This window comes from Myotis daubentonii, chromosome 3, assembly GCF_963259705.1.
Source record: "Myotis daubentonii chromosome 3, mMyoDau2.1, whole genome shotgun sequence".
Classification (NCBI taxonomy): Eukaryota; Metazoa; Chordata; class Mammalia; order Chiroptera; family Vespertilionidae; genus Myotis; species Myotis daubentonii.
Genome location: NC_081842.1, coordinates 152,080,337 through 152,099,115, shown reverse-complemented (window position 1 = coordinate 152,099,115; position 18,779 = coordinate 152,080,337). Strand labels below are relative to the sequence as shown.

At 43.2% G+C, this 18,779-nt stretch overlaps 3 protein-coding genes across 7 annotated transcripts in view; all 3 read right to left on the bottom strand.

Moving 5' to 3' along the window:
* The window catches only part of LOC132230859 (guanylate-binding protein 6-like), a 349,236-nt gene that overhangs the window by 262,015 nt on the left and 68,442 nt on the right, over window positions 1-18,779 (bottom strand). The gene's annotated exons all lie outside the window — the stretch shown is intronic.
* Window positions 9,546-11,199, bottom strand: LOC132230860 (transforming growth factor beta regulator 1-like). Its single transcript, XM_059688954.1, is given in 2 exon segments — window positions 9,546-10,734; window positions 10,736-11,199. Coding segments are annotated over 2 exon segments (1,095 nt in total). The 5' UTR covers window positions 11,185-11,199; the 3' UTR covers window positions 9,546-10,088.
* LOC132230850 (guanylate-binding protein 1-like) overlaps window positions 15,456-18,779 on the bottom strand; it is a 71,765-nt gene continuing 68,441 nt past the window's right edge. For all 3 annotated transcript variants that reach the window (XM_059688943.1, XM_059688942.1, XM_059688944.1), the window contains 4 exons: window positions 17,938-18,150; window positions 17,430-17,532; window positions 16,997-17,190; window positions 15,456-15,904 (listed from right to left, as the gene is read on the bottom strand). In XM_059688943.1, the coding sequence (XP_059544926.1) occupies window positions 15,788-15,904; window positions 16,997-17,190; window positions 17,430-17,532; window positions 17,938-18,150 (627 nt within the window). In that variant the 3' untranslated portion in view covers window positions 15,456-15,787. The remainder of the gene's footprint in view (window positions 15,905-16,996; window positions 17,191-17,429; window positions 17,533-17,937; window positions 18,151-18,779) is intronic.

Genomic DNA, 18,779 nt, shown 5'->3' with positions numbered 1-18,779 from the left:
GTAGACATACAAACATCAAATAAACATCCACACTTACACACTTTAAGTGAACAAGTACTTTTACAGTCTTAGGATCTTGGGCAGATAACAGGAACATTGCCCAAGTCCCCTGATGGGGGCATGACAGGAGCAGATGTGGGGGCCTCCCTTTCCCACATCCCAGGACAGGATTCTCGACCCATGTCTCGTCCAGACAGAAACGGTACTCATACTGAACAAAGAAAACAAGACTAAATAGACACGACAACTAGATACATTCCCCATTAAAACTTTGAATCACCACAGAAACTCAGGAGATGTTTAGAAGGTGTTTTTAAGAAAACAAAACAAAACAAACAAACAAAACACTTTTACACAGGTGCGCGCCACATTTACACCACAAAATACCAACAAATCAGTTTCAATTGTGCAGAGATACAGAACAAGTCCCTGAACAGAGGCAGTAGAAAACTGCCTAGGAACGCTTCTCTTCTACCTTTTTTTAAAAGAGGTCAGACTTGAACCCTTAGCCAGTCCAGTTTTGACTTCCCTCCTGGAAGTCCCAGAGATGGTGAATACCATCTAGAAGCCATTCCTCCAGTACAGGACAAGTCCCTTAGAGATCACACAATCCCTGACCCATTTTGACAAAGACAAAACAAACCAGACAAATGCAACCTAAGGTTGCCCAGAACAGGACCCCCAGACGCTGTCGCGTCGGACGTCGAACTCTGAGGTTCTGCTGCGTCCAGCCCTCTTTTGAGTCCACCACCAGTGACCAGTCCCAGAATCTACCTCTAAAGGATTTTCCAGGTGACTCGATGAATTTTTTTTAGGGACGGGCCAACGTCCCCTGCCCGTTTGCTGGATCCAAAGGGAGTTCTCCGGGGCCCTGGAACTTCTCAGGGTGCGCACCCCCTAGAGACTCCTCAGTCTCCACGAACGGCTCAGGGGAGGTTTTGCCTCCCTTTGCGTCTGAAACAGCACCCCTAAGGGGCTGCATCTCGCTGGGGCCTCCAAATGTTGTAATGTACCCCGCGAATCACAGAAGAACGCCTCAAGAAGTCGAATTAAAGAGTCATATTTATTGCAATCTGGGACTATGAGGGGCCATTCCCAAATCTCATAGCGATAAGATGGTGGCAAAAACAGACTTATATAGGCAAAAATCACAAAGGTATTGATTACATCCCAGGGTTTGGAATGAGTCACCTGGCTCACAAAAAAGCAGATTACAGAAGCAGAATTAAGCATGTTAATTACAGTTTCAGGTCTCGGGGTCACTGAATTGACAGAAATACATTATCTAGAGCCCTCGGGTCTCCCGACCACTGAGTTGTCAGGACAATTTAGAGTAATTGTGATGTCCTGGTCTTGAGACCACTGAGTCAGCTGGAACGTACCACCTGTGGCCACTAAAACAATTTAGGGTAATTGTGCTGTCCTGTTTCCCAGGTATAGAAGAATGTGCTTTGATAACCAGTAAGATCACAATCAATGGGAGAGTCATTCAATCAATAAGGCATTCGATCAAATGGGATGACTTATACAATTTAGAAAATCAAAGTAACCTGTCCATTGTTAAACAAAGCAAATAGGTACCATAATTCACATGGACAGAGACAAAAAATTGCATAATTCAAATATTTGTCTCTCCTAACAGCCAGAGTTGGGCATCACTCGAGTAATATTATTACTCACGTTACTCATGATCAATAATGCAATTCTAAAACTGGATGTAAACATGTACATTGGTATTGCATAGCAAAGATACATAGTGAAAACATCCAAGATACATTGTTCCAGTATTGACATTAATATAAAAAGGTTAATAATTGCACTAAAAAGAGATTAATCTTTACTCATGACATTTTATTTTTACTCGAGTGACAAAATGCCCAATTCTGGAAACAGCCTCGTTATTGTCAACATGTGCCTCGGGTAAGCTTCCCGTCGTTCAGGTGCATTTGGCAAACGGATGCACTTGATCGCCATGTTCCTTAGGAAACAGGAGTGGGAGGGTTAGAAGAAAAAGATATACAGTGCAACAGTGCTCGAAGAGGCATTCTGCATGTAAGATAATTGATTACAGAACCATATATTGGTTATTCATACTATCTTTGAATTGTTTTGCACCAGGAGTCAGTTTAACAACACTGCAAAAAGTTAATAGGTACGAAACCTATCAACCTTTTATAAAAAACTCCGTGATTTATATTTATTTATTTTTGCAGCCTTGTGATGGAGAATCAAAAAAATTAAAAAAAACAAGATTGAATGATAAAGGAAGTGGAAGTAGCAGTAGCCGACCCTTTCAAGACGTATGGACCGAGATGTACGGGATTGTCTACAGAAACAACAGATCATTGTGCATACTGTGTAGTGAAACACTAGTAAACAGAATGTGGAATGTAAAGAGACATTTTGAAACTAATCATTGTCAGCTCTTGAAAAAAAGTATCGATGAAAGGAAGGAATGCATTTCTAGGCAGCTACGCCTCTATAAAAGTCAATCAAATTCCATCATTAAATTTGTAAGATGCTATACAAATTTAACATCAGCAAGTTACTGTATTGGTCACTCCAGCATGAGAAAGCCCTCAGTGATGGAAAATTTATTAAGGAAACATTTCTAAGATGTGCACCAGCTCTATTTCACAATATGAAAAATAAAGATGATATTATTAAAAGAATTTCTGAGTTACCACTCAGTAGAAATACTATCAAAGACAGAATAATAGATCTCAACAAAAATGTACATCAATTAAAAAAAGACTTAAATAGTTGTAAATATTTTTTGATTTCTCTTGATGAAACTACTGATGACACATCAAATGCTCAGTTGGCCATTATTGCTAGATATTCTGATGGTCTCACAATGAGAGAAGAGTTGATAAAGTTAGAATCAGTGCCAATAAGTACATCAGGAAATGAAATATGTAAGGTTGTTATAAAAACATTCAGTGACCTAAACATTGATATCTCTAAAATTGTGTCAGTCACGACAGATGGTGCACCAAATATGGTGGGAAAAATGTGGGATTACTGAAATTGTTTATGGAAGCTATTAGACATCCACTTGTACCTTTTCATTGCATTATCCATCAGGAGGTGTTGTGTGCCAAATCAGGATTCTCAGTATTAATGATTGAATGTCAGTTGTAACAAAAATTGTGAATTTTATAGCTTCTCGACCCCTTCACAAGCGAGAATTTTCTGCACTTTTACAGTAAGTTGATTCAACCTACAGTGGACTACTGATGTTCAATAATGTGAGATGACTGAGTCGAGGTAAAGTACTTGAGCTATTTGTGGAGTGCTTTGAAGAAATTACGGTAGTTATTGAGAATAAGGATCTGGCAAATGATCAATGATCATAAGTGGGTCAGCAATTTGATGTTTTTTACAGATCTCTCTACATATGAATGAACTGAACTTAAAATTACAAGGTTTTGGCAAAAGTATTGACGTTATGTTTGGATACATAAAATCTTTTGAAAGTAAACTTAAAATTTTCAAGCGAGATATTGAAACTAAAACTTATAAGTATTTTCCTCGGATAAAAAAGTATTTCGAGAAGGCCACTACAACGAGTGTAATGGAGTCCATACTTATGTACCAGAATATAGTAAACTCGTTATTTGAACAGTTCAGGGCATGTCCAGCCCATCTGGCTCAGTCCCTATTGGACGGACCTCAGCAGCAAGCCAATCTATCGGTTGAAGCATCTGCCCCTTGGTGGTCAGTGCACGTCACAGCAAGCGGTTGAGCAGCCTTCGTATATCATTAGCATATTACACTTTGATTGGTTGAATGGACAACCCTATGACCGGACACTTAGCATATTAGGCTTTTATTATATAGGACTAGTGGCCTGGTGCACAAAATTCATGCACTGGAGGGGGGGTGACCCTCAGCCGGTCCTGCACCCTTTCCATTCTCGGACCCTTTGGAGGATGTCGACTGCTGGTTTAAGCCTGATCACAGGATGGTCCTGGATGTCCGGCAGACCTGATCCCAGGATGTCTGACTGCTGGGCTCGGGCCTAAACCGGCAGTTGAACATCCCTCTCACAATCCTGGACCGCTGTCTCCTAACCACTCGCCTGTGTGCCTGCCTGATTGCCCCTAACCGCTTCAGCCTGCCAGCCTGATTGCCCCCTAACTACTCCCTTGCCGGCCTGATTATCCCCAACTGCCCTCCCCTGCTGGCCGGATCACCCCCAAGGCTTTTATTAGTATAGATATGACCCTTCACAGAAAATTTCACTAACCCTGCTTTACAATAAGGGCTTGACGATTGAAACATTGGGGCCAGGCACCAAGATTTCCTTTCTTTGAATAGTGGAGGGAATAATTATCTTGTCTTTAAGTTGCCCTGAACATCAAATGAGATGATGACTTAGAAAAGTATAAAAGCACTATATAAAAACAACTGTCTTTTTCATATACTGAAAAGACAATAAAGTGGTATAATAAAAAACACTATTTTTATTCTCCCCCTTACTTCCTTTACAGGCTTTATTTAAACTTTGAAATATAGAAAAAGTTCACTCCTATTTTCATTTATTTACATTCAACGTTATTTTGTATTATTTTCAGGTTTTATATTAGTTACAGACTAGTGGTTAGGCAATCATATCCTTTACAAAGTGTTCCCCGATATTTCCAGTACCCACCTGGCTTCATACCGTCATTACAACACTATTGACTATATTCCCTATTTAAGTGACAATAGGTTTACAGGTTCCTTCCAATCTTTCTTTTGTGTTGCTTGCCCTTTCTTTTCTTTCTCACATCTTCCCTCATTTTCTTTACATAGTATCTCAATTGGCTCTCAAAGCTCAGCGAAGGCACTGGGACACGCTTAATCAATTTTACAGACCAGGAAACTGAGGCCAATTCCAGTTGGCTGTGGAACTGGACTCAGCAGCAGGGAGCCCTTACAGCTGTGTTACCTCTGCCCTTCCTATGGGGCAACTATGGGACAGACAGAACAAACCTCCCCATCAGGCTTCTAAGCCTCCATCTCAAGCACCTCTTCATCATGGATGCTCCACATTCTTTCCTCTCCCCCGCCCCTACCCCCATTTGTTACTGCACCCCCTTCTGGGGAGCAGGTGGTAGGCTTGCACTCACCGTGCAGGTGTGCACCCCCCATGGGGCAGGACGAGAACTGGGGGCGGAGTGGGAACTGGGTGCAGGGTGGGTGCAGGCTTGCTTTTGAGCCAAGGCAGGAGCAGGAGTCCTGGCCTCTCAAGTGCGCAGGCCTCAGCGAAGCCCAGTTAGGCTGGGAGCTTCATCAAACCACCACAGTGGGGTACTCAGCAGTGCAGTGCTCCTCCACTGAGGTGGCACCGCCCCTCCACCCCCTCCACAGGGCTGTGAGCCAGCGCCCCTCCCCCTGGGCATCCTTCCATGCAGGCAGTCATTGCCTCTAGTTTCCTGCATCTTGGGGCCATTGCAGAACCTCGCTCTCCACAGGTGAGGCAGATCCCCGCCTGCCAGCACCCTGACTAGGCCTGATCCCCCTCCAGTGCACCCCACCTTGGCGCTGCTCTGCGCCCCTTGGGCTGCCCGCCTCCTGGCCAGCAACTTCGCCAAAGCCGTGGCGCTTGCCCAGGATGCCTGCAGACCCCATGGCCATGGCTCCTGGCCGGCCGCTTTGCCGGAGCTTCCTCTTCCTTCAGGCTCTCTCCTCAGACCCACGGGAGCTTGGCTCTGGTGGCCCCACCCTTCCATGGCTCTCCCGCTGCCCACCTGTCAGGATGCTGCTGGAGCGCCTTGCTTCAGGCAGTGTGGTTCTGGGACAGGGGTTGGGGGTGTGGGGTGCAGCTCCAGTAAAGTTTAATAAATCCCAGGCCCCCAGCCCCTCCTTGAGCAGAGCCCAGGGCAGGCTGGGAGCCTGGGTCTGAACACTGCAGCTGTGAAGGCTGCAGCGGCAGAGAGGCTAGGCTGCATCAGCCTCCTGGAGTGGGCAGGTCATGCCTTCCTGCTCACCCCCCCCCCCCCGCTGCCTGGCCTGGTCCACAGTCCCAGACACTGCCGCAATCGTCCCGCAGGAGTGGGTGGGTTGGTGGGTTGTGCCTCGCTGCTCGGCCCCACGGCTCCAGGCCGGGTCCACAATAGGCCTGCTGGAGTGGCTTGGGGCTGCTGGGTGCCGGGCTCCCCTGCGTGTTTGTGTCTCCAATCTGGCCCCCAGCAGCCCCAGCACCCAGGTGGTGGGGCTTGGGGCTGCTGGGGCCTGACAGGAGACATAGACACACAGGGCATCCATTGGGCTTCGCTGCTCCACCTGGAGCCATCAGGCTTTGCTCCTTGGCTTGGAGCCTACCTATGCAAATTAACTGGGGGTTAATTTGCATACTCTCCTGATTGGCTGGTTAGCATAGTGAAGGTACGGTCAATTTAAATGTTTGTCTATTATTAGGTAAGATATCTATGCATTCAAGTTTAAAAAAATAAACAGACATTTTTGATAATTTAATGATGGATCTCCACTAGTGAGTTGTTGCTTTTTTAAATATATTTTTATTGGTTTCAGAGAGGAATGGAGAGGGAGAGAGAGGTAGAAACATCAGTGATGACAGAGAATCATTGATCAGCTGCCTCCTGCATGCCCCCTATTAGGGATCAAGCTGGCAACCCAGGCAAGTGCCCTGACTGGGAATTGAACTGCAACCTCCTGGTTCATAGGTTGATATTCAACCAATGAGCCATGCCAGTCAGGTCACCAGTGAGTTTTGAACTGTATTAAAGGCTTGTGATTTTGTTAACTTATAAACATTCAAACCTGTAGAGAATTTCTGTGAGTTTATTTGAGCCAAACTGTTGACAATTGCTGGGAAGCAGAATGTATTGGGATAGTTTTAAAGAGAATGGCAGTTTTTCACCTTGTTTTATACATTACTACCAAAGGTGGAGACATAAGTGGGTTACATGTAATGTACTGGTGATAGATTAGGGAGGTGGGAGAAAGCAAAGTGGGGAAACTGCTGGGATTGGATAAAAAATAAAATGATGGACACATATTTCTTTTACTTAGGTGGGTATGTGATAGTTAACAGTCAACAATTAACATGATAACTATCACAATGAAAGTTATTGTCATATTGTAAAGGTTAATTATATTATCCATTCAAGGAAAACTTTTTGTGCATAAAAATTTTTCTTTCCAAACTCTGCTTTATAGTGTTTTATGACATCTTGTCTCTTGAAGTATTCTTTCTTATATTATTAAAGAGTGCAAACATTTAGTTTTATAACCTGAGCTCAAAATTACAGTGTCTGATCCTGGTGGGTCTTTCTGACATTTGTTTGTTACTTTCTACCTTTTGCTTGTGTGGGGTTGCACCCTTGTTTGAGTTTGCGTTTTGGTCCCATGTTTCTCTGGACTGTTCTGTGGGAATCCTCTGAGTCCAAGTTGAACACAGCCTTACAAAAAGGACTTGCTGCTGCCAGGTGCCCTGGGGCCCTATCAATGCCAACCCATTTTAAGTAGTTTCTGAAACCACACCTGTAATGTAGGCAAATTCAATCCAACGCTCAGGTAATGGAAAGGTTTTATTTTTAAATTCTAATGCAGGTCAATCAGGTAATTTTTCCTCTGCTGTAGACAGATACTTATTAGCCAATCCTTCCCTGGGAGGATATCCAATTCATTCTAAGTTTCCAAGTAGTAAAACCTACCAATCTCAGCACCAAGACTTCCTCCTCTGCTCTTCTTATGGTCATTAAGAGTCAAAGATGGGCACATGCTTCAGAATGGTCACAGCTTCAGCTTCCAGGTACTACCATGATTTTCTTCCAATTTTTTATATTTGATTCTTTCAACTTTATGTTTTTGCAAACACACTGATATATTTCAAAATGTTAGTAATATTTCTTTTGGCATTTATAGGTGTTTTGTAGGGGGAAGGTTTCCCCTATCTCTAGCCTGCCATAATTTAAAGTTTCATTATCAAATGCAGGTAGAGAGAATAATCTGAAGTAAAAAAAAAGGAATGAAGGTAAGAAAGAAAGTTACTTATAATAAATAAGTCATCTCTTAATCCCTTGGCTTTGGAGGAAAAGTAATGTACCCAATTAAGTAGGTACACTGTTTCTATTAGAACAGACACAGTACTGCAAGGGGTTTTCACAGGTGAGTAAAATTTACATACAGCACCAATCCCATTCCTTTTGCTCAGTTCACCATAGATTCTGATCGAATCCTCCACAGGCTTCAGGGATGAGACTTACACTGAGCATGCAGGGATATGCTAATTTGGGAAGGTTTTCTATAGTGATGACACCTAGAAGATGACCTTTGTTCAGCAAATATATTAAAGGGTTGGTGAATATACAAAGGTAGGACAGAAACCTGGTCGCCTATACTGCTGTACATAATAATGAATAGTAGTTAGAAATTGGAGATAGATTGAAAAGAAAAAGTCTCAGAGAGAGAAAGGAGTCCTCAGAAGATGACGAGATTGATTAAATCACCACCACCATATGAGTGCAGGCTATATAATCTTCTTAAAAAAAACAAACCTCAACCAGACTGGTTTATTGGGATATAGATTATATGCCATACAATTCACAAATTCAAAAGGTACAATGTATGGGTATTATATATATTTGTGTAACCATCTCTATAATCAAGAAGAAATTTTCTTTTTTTTATATTCTAATTATTTTATTTTAAAAGATGCACATCTTGACTCCCTAAGTTTAAGAACAGCAAATGGGTTCTTTCTGTTCTTGGAAAGCTACAAAGTGAACACTCTTTAATAACACTTTTCAACTGCACACTAATTAAAAAAATGTCTTTCTTAAAATGAGCCTTTCTTTTAATATGTTTTACTCAAGCTATAATGGAATGGAAAGGTAATTTCTATATGATAAAAGCAGCCTGTGTCATTTCTGTGTAAGTACAGATATGTTCGGGCAACTTACAGAAGAAAAATATTAAAACATTAACAGCTTTGAGTAAAACTCTACCCTTGATTTTCCATAATTCCAATTATACTACTTAATTTTTGGACTGTAAAAGCTACACAAAATATAAAGACTATAATTAAGAGTTACAAAATTAATGTTACTTGCTTCTGATACTTTATAGTGATGTGTGGTGTGCTCTCAACGCTGCTGGGCCCCTCCCTCTGCTGGCCAGATGCATTCCTATAAAATTTGAATCCCATTTGCATCGTCCCCGGTTAGCAGTTATGAATTGTAGCGCAGTGACAATCCAGTTCTCACCACTCCTTCCCCAATCTTCTACTCCTGAGGTCTTTTTGTTCCTCGATTCCAGCCAGCCCTGGTACTAAGATGGATCCTCACTGGGATCCTCGCTGCCCATCCAACCAGCTGCTGTGGTCAGGATGAGGTGAGGTGGTGAGCCTCCACCTTAATGCCATAAGCAGTCGCACCAAGTGCAGAGTTACTATATGGTTAATGAAATGACAGGGTGAGTCTGTTATGGAGGCTGGGAGCCAATTTCCAATCCTTTCTATATCTGTGTTATCATGCCGTTTCAATGTACTTAGTTAAAAGCACATTCTCCAATAAGAAATCACAAAGAGGATGTAGACAGTGTTAAAGATAACCTTTTGGTCCCCTCCAAGGGTATGTACATGTGAAGAAAGGGATGGAGTGTGCCTTAGGCTGGACTCTCCAGCTTGGGGATGAGCAGGACTTGATTTTGATGACACCAACACAAAAATAAAACAGCCATTTCCAGTGCAGGGGCTGGGACTTAACATGCCTTGAACTAGGATCAGAATCAAGGGTAGAAGGTTGTCGGGGTCTTACTCCTTTATGAGTCAGCAGCCATCACTCACTCTGGTTAATAAAGGACTTAAGTTTTACTCTACCTGAGGCAAAGCTAAGCAAAACATCATATCCTAATGACAAGATGAAAATAAGCAGTATTGTCAAGAGAAATTTATTACTAAAAATAAAGCAAGTGAAGTTTTTCTCAGGGAAAACTGTCACCGTGGGAACCCCCATGACAAAATGTGTTAATTTAATCTTCACTTTTAAATTGCTGCCTCTTTCCATATATTTTAAGTTTTAGTTGAAGTTAAAATCATCATGATGAAAATAATGTGATATCTGATCCCTTCTCGTTCAATCTGAAGACTGCGTTGGGCTGCACTGCGGTGGAGACTTCAAGTGCTGTAGGTGATCATCTACCAAGGGTTCATCTGTCAGGAACATGGGTTGGTAAGACACAAAGGCTGTAGGCTGAAGCTCCAGGAGGTCCAAGGATCCTTGCAGAATGGGATCATCACTATGATCTTCATCAAAGACCTGTCTCTGAAAGGCTTCAAAGCTTATAGCTGCATCATTCTCCAGCGGTCCTTGGGGCCGCTGCCCATCTCCAGGTTTGCACACATCATATTTCACCCACTGGTAATTGACACATTTTCGAGCTCCTGGACAACTCTGGATCAGGTTGTGGATGGTTGGATGAGAAAACCCAAAGAAGTCAGCTCCAGATGGAAGCAGGTCAGGCATTAATTTCCCCATAGTAGCCCTTATGGCCTTGAGCAGTTCTGCATGACAGGCGTTTGCAGAAGAGCTGACAATGGCATTCTGAGGGTCATCTTCAGGAACGATTTCAGACTGCGGCTGTGCACCGCCATCCTTGATCTGACAGGTATACAGACACTTTTCGTCTGGGCACTTCGTGCTGGCATATATTCGAGTACTGTAGTAGCCCACAGGGTAGATGGCACTCTCATCATGGAAGCCAGGTCAGTCGGTGATGATCTTCCAATTTGTTATTCTCTTTGCCTTTTTCTTTTTTCTCCTTCTTGGATTTCTTCCCACATGATTCCTCAGCCCCAGTGCTAGGCCCGGAGCTGGCCCCAGCTCCCTGCAGAGTTCCCACAGAGCTGGCCACACCATAAGCCAGGGGCAAACTGGAGCTGTGAGCAGGAGCGGCAGGCAGCACTTCCCCTTCAGTCAGAGTCTGCAGCTGCAGGAGCTTCTTCAGCAGGTACCGTCTTTCTTCTTTTGCTTTAAGAAATTTTTCCTCAAGACGAGCAATTTCATCACAAATAGCAGCATTTTCAAACACCGTGGCTTTGGCGGCTTTGCGCAGCCGTAGGTACTTGAGCCGGTACTTCTCCTTCTGGCTCCGCTTCGGGAGCTTTTTCATCCTGGCCTTGAACGGAAGCGGGGCCCGTGGCGAGGGGGCGAGGCTGCCCAGCAGGCTCATGGCCCGGCCCCGCCGCTGGGCCTCCTGGTCCGCGCTTGCGGAAGCGGGCCCTGAGGAACCGATTTCTCCAGAACGCTCCTCGGCGCGCGCTAGGCCTGAACCCGCAAAGGCAGGCGGGGTTCAAGAAGAAATTTTCATCACTCCACCAACTCCCCCCAAAACACAACCCATGAAACAAGAGATCATCAGATTGATTCCTGGTGAAGCCACATGTCTGCATGTGGGCTCGATCCCCAGTAGGCAGCTAATCCATGTATCTCTATCACTGATGTTTCTACCTCTCTATCCCTTCCTCTTCTTCTCACGCTAAAAATCAATAAAAACATTAAAAAAAATAATCCTAAAATATAAAAACCCAGGGTCCCTAATGAACGACCGAAGGCCCGACTGAACACCAGAAGTCAGTCCTGCAGTCAGTGCTGGGGTTGCTGGACCACCAGAGAGAGGCCCAGAGAGAGAGGCAGCATCTGATCCTCAACCTCCGTGGCAGCTGCTGATCAGACATTGCCTCTCTCTTTCTCTCTGGGCTTTGCCAGCAGCTGTGCCTCTCTGTTTCTCTCCAGTCCTCTGTGGTGGCTTGTGTTCATCTCTGCCTCTCTGATAAGGCTTAGAGATAGGCCCGGACATGCTGACTGGCATAGAAACCAGCCAATCAGAACCAAATCTGGGTGACCTTTGAGGAGCCAATGGCTGCCTAGGAGCTGGAGCTTTTGACACTCCTGGCATAGAAACTGACCAATTGGAACCAAATTGACCAGCAGGGAAGGATAGTTGGGGGAGATATAAGGCCTACAGGGGAGGGCAGTTGGAGGCAAGATCAGGCCAGCGGGGGAGGGTTCTTGGGGGCTAGATCAGGCTGACAGGGGAAGGTAGTTGGGGGTGAGATCAAGCTGGCAGGGAAGGGCAGTTAGGGGCGATCAGGCAAGCAGTTAGGGGTGATTAGGCAGGCAGGCTGGCAGGCAGAGGGGTTAGCAGGGGTGGGCAAACTTTTTGACACGAGGGCCACAGTGGGTTCTTAAACTGGACCGGAGGGCCGGAACAAAAGCATGGATGGAGTGTTTGTGTGAACTAATATAAATTCAAAGTAAACATCATTACATAAAAGGGTACAGTCTTTTATTTCAATAGTTTTATTCATTTCAAACGGGCCGGATCCGGCCCGAGGGCCATACTTTGCCCACGGCTGGGTTAGGGACAATCAGGCAGGCAGGCACAGGTAGTTAGGGGCAATCACGCAGGCAGGCACAGGTAGTTAGGGGTAATCAGGCAGGCAGGCAGGTAGGCGGTTTGGAGCCAGCAGTTGTAAGAGGCATCTCTGATTGCCGGTTTAGGCCCAATCCCACAGGTATCGGGCCTAAACCAGCAGTCAGACGTCCCACTAGGGGTCCCCAATTGGAAGGGGTGCAGGCTGGGCTGAAGGAACCCCCTCTCCCTGCATGAATTTCATGTACTGGGTTTCTAGTAAAGAGATAAAATCATATTTCACATAATAAATATATACAATTATGTTTATCAAAAAAGAGTTCTATCCATTTTTCAATTGCATATTGTTATTTTGAATGCAACATTTTTTGTATGTATTATGAAAGTAAATTGATGCTTTCCAGCCAGGTAATAATAGCTGTACAAACATTACATATTTCAAATATCGTAATAGACATTGTACATTTAGCCACAGAAAGGCTGCCCAGGGTAACTATGTATCTATTTATCTATCTGCCTTCCTTCCTGTCTGTCTATCCACATGCTCATTTGAGTGGATTGACAGCAATTTAATATTAGCAGTTGTTACTTGAATCAGTGAGAAATTTTTTGTAGTCCCTGAACAATTTTTAAAAGGGCGTGGACTCGGTGTGTGGGTCCGGCTAATAGAGTTTGAATATGGCACTGCAGAAGTGAGAATCCCTGTTAGAACCTGGTAGGAATTGTCCTTCTCAGGAAGGGTATGTTTCCTCTCTCAGTGTGGCTTCGCCTCCGGAATTCCTGGTTCACATGCAGGACGGAGCTCTAAAGCTTTTAGAGGCCTCTCTCCTAAGGTTTTCTGCAGGCTCTCAGCTCCTGGAGGGTTTCAGTGGGGACTGCCCTTTGCTCCTTCAATTTGTCCTAGTGTGCAATGTCCTTTTGGCACTGCTGCTGGTAGCACAACATGCTTTCTGTCAGCTAGGTCCCCAGAGCAATGGCAGGAACGTAAATCAACACTAGGTTTTGTAGGTCTATAAAGAAGGAATAGTGAAGACATCCTTTATGGAGACAGACAGGGAGAGGGAGAAGACTCTACTCTAAATAGTACAAGAACTTAGATAAGTATCCAATTCCTGTAATATTCAATATGATATTAAACAATCAAATGTTAAACTTTCAGGGAGAAGCATGAGGAATGGTGGTGGGATGATAAACTCTTCATTAAGTTGTTTACTCGTGTGTTTAAAAATTTTTATTGTGGGTTCCAGGAGCCCTTCTAGATGGCTGAGCCTGTGATATACAAAATAGGTAATGTCCCTGCCTATTTCTGTTCTAGTGGGGAGACAAACAATAAACTCTGGTGATAAAAGGTAGTGATGTTCTGTGAAGAGTAATAATAATATTGGCCACTAGATGGAACCCATTGCTTTCTTCATTTCTTCATTTCTTTACCAATAAACTCCAAGAGAGACACTGTGAGCATGACACACTGTTCATTAAATACGTTTTCTGGGGCCAGGTGATAGGCACTGTCACTTTCTATCTCTCCTTCCCAAATTGGATTTCTTTTTTCCACTAATTGATTGAAAAGGGAAATATGGTTAAGACAAACTAAGGAGCCATCTCAGATATATTGGGGTAGAGGGATTAGAGAAACTCCTTCCTAAATGAGAAATCCTCTCCACTCAATTTCTTGGGCATTTAGTTTTCTGTATTATTTAATCTCTGTCTTCACCACTAGACTATGAGCTCCTTAAGAGAGGGACCACAACTATATTCCCACTCCTTGACAGAATGTGATAGGTACTCAACCAAAGTTTTTTGAATGAATGATCCCTGTAGCCTAAGCAATGGCTGCTTTTCATGAAGCCTCATCTAACTCCCTGGGGACTCTGTTTTGAACATAGTTTTGGGGGAAAAAACTCTGAGTAAGTTTTCCTGTCTTGTGTTCTATGAAATCCTGTCTGTTAAAGAACTCATGGTGAGTGGGAAGGGTAGAGTGTGTATGTGTGTGTGCATGTGTGTGTTTGTGTAGTAGGCATATTATATGGCACTGAGTTCTGAGCCATATTTTTTCCTCTTTATGTTTGGATAAAAGCCTAACACACAATGGATATACATATTTAATTTATATTTATTGTTGACTAGAGGCCCGATGCAAGAAAATCTGTGCACTTGGGGGGTCCCTCAGCCCAGCCTGCGTCCTCTTGCAAACTAGGAGCCCTCGGGGGATATCCAACTGATGGCTTATGCCTGCTCCCCCATGGAACGGGCCTTAGCCGTAGTCTGGCCTCCCTTATGGGCCGATCGGGGCATGGTGCTGGGAGTGGCCAGCCTCACCCCTCCATTGCCCCTCCACTGCCACCGCACCCCGCCCCTCTCCCCACAATCGCTGTTCCCTCCCTCTGACCACTGGCACTTGCCTTGGCTGGCCTGGTGCTGCCTGCTCACCAGCCCTGCCCCCCACCAACTGGTCATTCTGGTCGATTTGCATATTCGGCTTTTATTATATAGAATAGTATTACAGCTATCCCCCTTTTTTCCCATTGACCCCCTCCATACCACCTCTGCCCGCCACAATTGCCATATTTTTAGTGCTCAGGGAAACTTAACAAATACTAGGCATATGCTTTTGTCAGGGATAGCTCTAATAATAAGGGTCTTGAACCTTCTTCTCTACAATGAGTAAAAGGAACACCACAAAAACAACAGGGGAGTTGGAATCTAAGGAAATTCATACATCATGATCGATCCCATAATCTCTTGGTCTTAGAATGTTTTTCAGCATAGAAGATTGTGTGTGTGTTTAGTTATATTTCTACAGAAGTATTACATTTAAAAAAAAAACAACAAAACACAGCTATTGTAAGTGGTATTGTTTTGTAATTTTTGGTTTGCAATAGTCCATTGATTTTATATGAAAATACAGTTGAAAGTTGATTTTTCTGAATTGACCTTGAATCTTATGACCTTGTTAAACTCACATATTTGTCCCAAGAGTTTTTGTTGTTGCTGATTTTGTTTTTGTTGCATATTCCCTGGGATTTTTCTATGTGGATAATCAAAGTGTGTGAGAATAAAGGCAATTCTCTTTCTTCCTTCCTTCCTTTCTTTCTTTCTTTCTTTCTTTCTTTCTTTCTTTCTTTCTTTCTTTCTCTCTTTTGCCATATTGTAGGAAGCCTTTCATTATACTGTTTAACAGGAGTTGGGAGACTGCACATCCTTGCTTTATTACTGTGTTAGGGGCAAAGCTTTCCATTTTTTATCATTAAGTATGTTAGGTGAAGGGTTTTTTTGTAGATTTCTTTTATCAGCTTAAAGAAGGTCACTTTTTCTCAAGTTGTGACATTTTTCCAGATTCTAAAACTGCTTGAGTTATGCCTTGGGTAGAGTGACCAGGGAAGCTCTTTGCCTAAGGTCTTTAGATTAATGTACAAGGCTTCTTGAGTTTTGCCATGGTCTCCTTGAGAGTCTCAATTGCTCTCTGAAGTTGTTTGCTCTCATGTTGGAATCCTTCCTTTTCTAACTTGGCCTGTTCCTAAAAAGGGACAAATGAGAGTAAATAAAGTACAGCAGTAAGCAAATCTCAACTTCTAGCTAGTATCCACATTCTTAGTATTTAATTTCTTCTTGAAATTTTCTCTACCATAAATATTCATTATACTTTCTCTTGGACATCCTAGCTGCATGATTGCTTTTCTTGAGCTTCCTTTAGCTGAGAGAGATTTTGGCTTATACCTTCTTATATAGTGATAAAATAAGTCCCATTACTACTGCACAACATATGTGGGCAATCTTAGTCATATATTTGTTTTCAAATCTTATTGACTCTTTTACACACACACATACACACACACACACACACACACACACACGCACACGCACACCTATACTCAGACTTTTATATACATACACATGACAGAAATAAAAAATTTTCAAAATCTAAGGAAGTGCCTGAATCTTAGATCAGGGAATTTGATTTAAGCCTCCACAGCTTGGTGGCAAGAACATCAGGATATAATTAAGGATATCAAGGCCCCTAACTCTCCTTACTGGATTTCTGCACATAACTCACTACACAAACTAGGAGTAGGGCATAGCAATCAGGAGTGTAAGACACAGGTGTGAGAGGCAAGGAGTCTTTCTGCTCATAAAGGTTCTCTTAGAACCAAAGTCCTACCAGGTGTGACAGAAAAACAGTGATTGTAGATTCCTCTAAGTTTGAAGGAGGTTCAGATATCTTACCGATCTGTGTGACCCTATAAAACCTCATCTTTTCTGAACCTCTGTTTCTTCTTCTAAGGTATAGGTACACAGCAATTCTTGCTTCATATAATATTAAGCAAGAGATACAGATAAGACATATTTGCAATGCCTGGAAGATAATAGCTACTATCGATTGAAGAACGTATTGATGAAGGACTGGATGTGAGATAAAGGAATATAACTTTTTAAAAAAAAATAACCCAACATAGGCAGGCTCCAATCAGGAAAACAGACAGGGATTGAAAGGTACAAGGGGGCAAGCAAGGTCCTTCCAGGTTTCGTGTTCTAACAGACACACAAAGAGGTCAGGGAGAGTGGACAGTAATCAGAAAAAGAGAAACCTCAAGGTGATGCCATTATATACCTGAAGTTTAAGAGACAGAACCCTCTCATGCTCTGCCATTAATTGGGCCATCTCCTGCTCCATCTTCTGAGTCAATTGTTTCACATGTTCCTGATAACTCTTTTCTTTCTCCTCCATCATCTGCTGCATTTTCTTTTGCATTTCCTCCAGCATTTTTGCTGCAGCCTCTGCAGATTCAGCTTTCACACGTTGCACTGCCAGGAGGAAAGGAAGAAGACAAATTCATGTGGGTGACCACCTTGCTTTTCCTTCTTTGTGAACTTACCTGTCATTGTTGCTGCTGACTTCGTATGCCCCAGTGAGACTGACTTTGGATAGTAATAGCCATCTTTGCTCATCTGGCTCTTGTTTAATGAACCCAGGTTTACCAAGCCAAATTATTTAAACTTTTAAAAGCTGTTGAGGCTATCTAGTCTCTTGACTTGCACCTCACCTTCAATCTCCTTTTCCTTTTCTGTGAGAGTCTGGTCTGTCTGTAGAATTGTATTAATCACAGACTCCTTGGAGCTCAGGTATGTCTGAAGAACTTCTTCACTCTAGAACCCAGAGAAAATGGCATTAGTAATAGAAAATCACAGGAAGCGCTTATTCCTGTTTGCCCCCCCATCTTTTCCTGTAGGAATTGTTTGCTTGCCCTGGTCCTTGTGCTGGTCAAGGGGCCCCTGTCACAGGGTGAACACATGCTCCAGGTTGGCCAAGCCTGGCACCCTATGAAGCAGAAACCTTTGTAAGTGATTGATATAAATAAATAGAGATTGAGAGAATCTGTTCTCTGATGAGTGCTCTACTTTTGGAGCTGTTGGTGCTGTGATCCCATATGGGGTGAGGAATGAAGCCATTGTGGAGAGAGCAGATCCAAGGAAAGGAGGTGGAGGGAGACTGGGAGGAATGGATGTGTGGGGTTGAGGGGAGCAACAGAGGGACAGATAAATGCTGGTTACCTGTATTCCCTTCCTGGGTTCCTGAAGATACTTTTTCTTCAGCTCGTTCATAGTCTGCATTAAGAGATTATATCCTCCAGGTTTAGAATAAACCCCCTGCTTTATATCTTCTTCTAAAGAATGGAAGATATCCTTAAGTAAAGCTGAGCAGCGATCTGATGATGCTTTCATATTCTCTTTACAAAAGTCATCTCGCCTTATTTCTAGCTGGTCCTTTAATGTGAAAATAGGACATAGAAAGAGTACAGAGAAAATGTTAGCTTGAGCTCAGCATTTTTGGAAAGGCTTCTCAAAAACCAGTCTGTGACCCTGTAAAAACTAACAGGCACCTCAGCTGGACCACATCCTTCCTCCTGATCCTGTCTTTCTATTGACGACCCTTTCTCCTTGAAGATTAAGTTCATGGCAGAGATTGCTAGCTTTATGTTATCATTGATGTTACCCATCTGCCAGTCATAGAGCTCTACGGCCTTTTGCACTTGGCCGAGTTCTCTATCTGGGCCGACGCCATGACTGTGTTCTCCATGCAGGTCAGGTCCCCACTGCTGATGGCATTGACATAGGTCAGCACTAGCTTCTTTAGTCCCACAAATACACCTTTAGAAAGAAACTTCTGCTTTTCACATTGGACCAGCGATTGCTTATGGAAGAAATGTGGCTCAATGTAAGCTTGCTCAAGATCACTAAGTCTACATCTTTCTTTGTGTTTGGCTATAATATGAAATTGGTCTGATAACAGTAAGCATGTAACTTGATGAAAAGCTTTGATTGTTACCTGCATTCATTTAATTAAATTATGAGAAATACTATTAGTTTATGCATGAAAGGAAAAAAAATGTTCA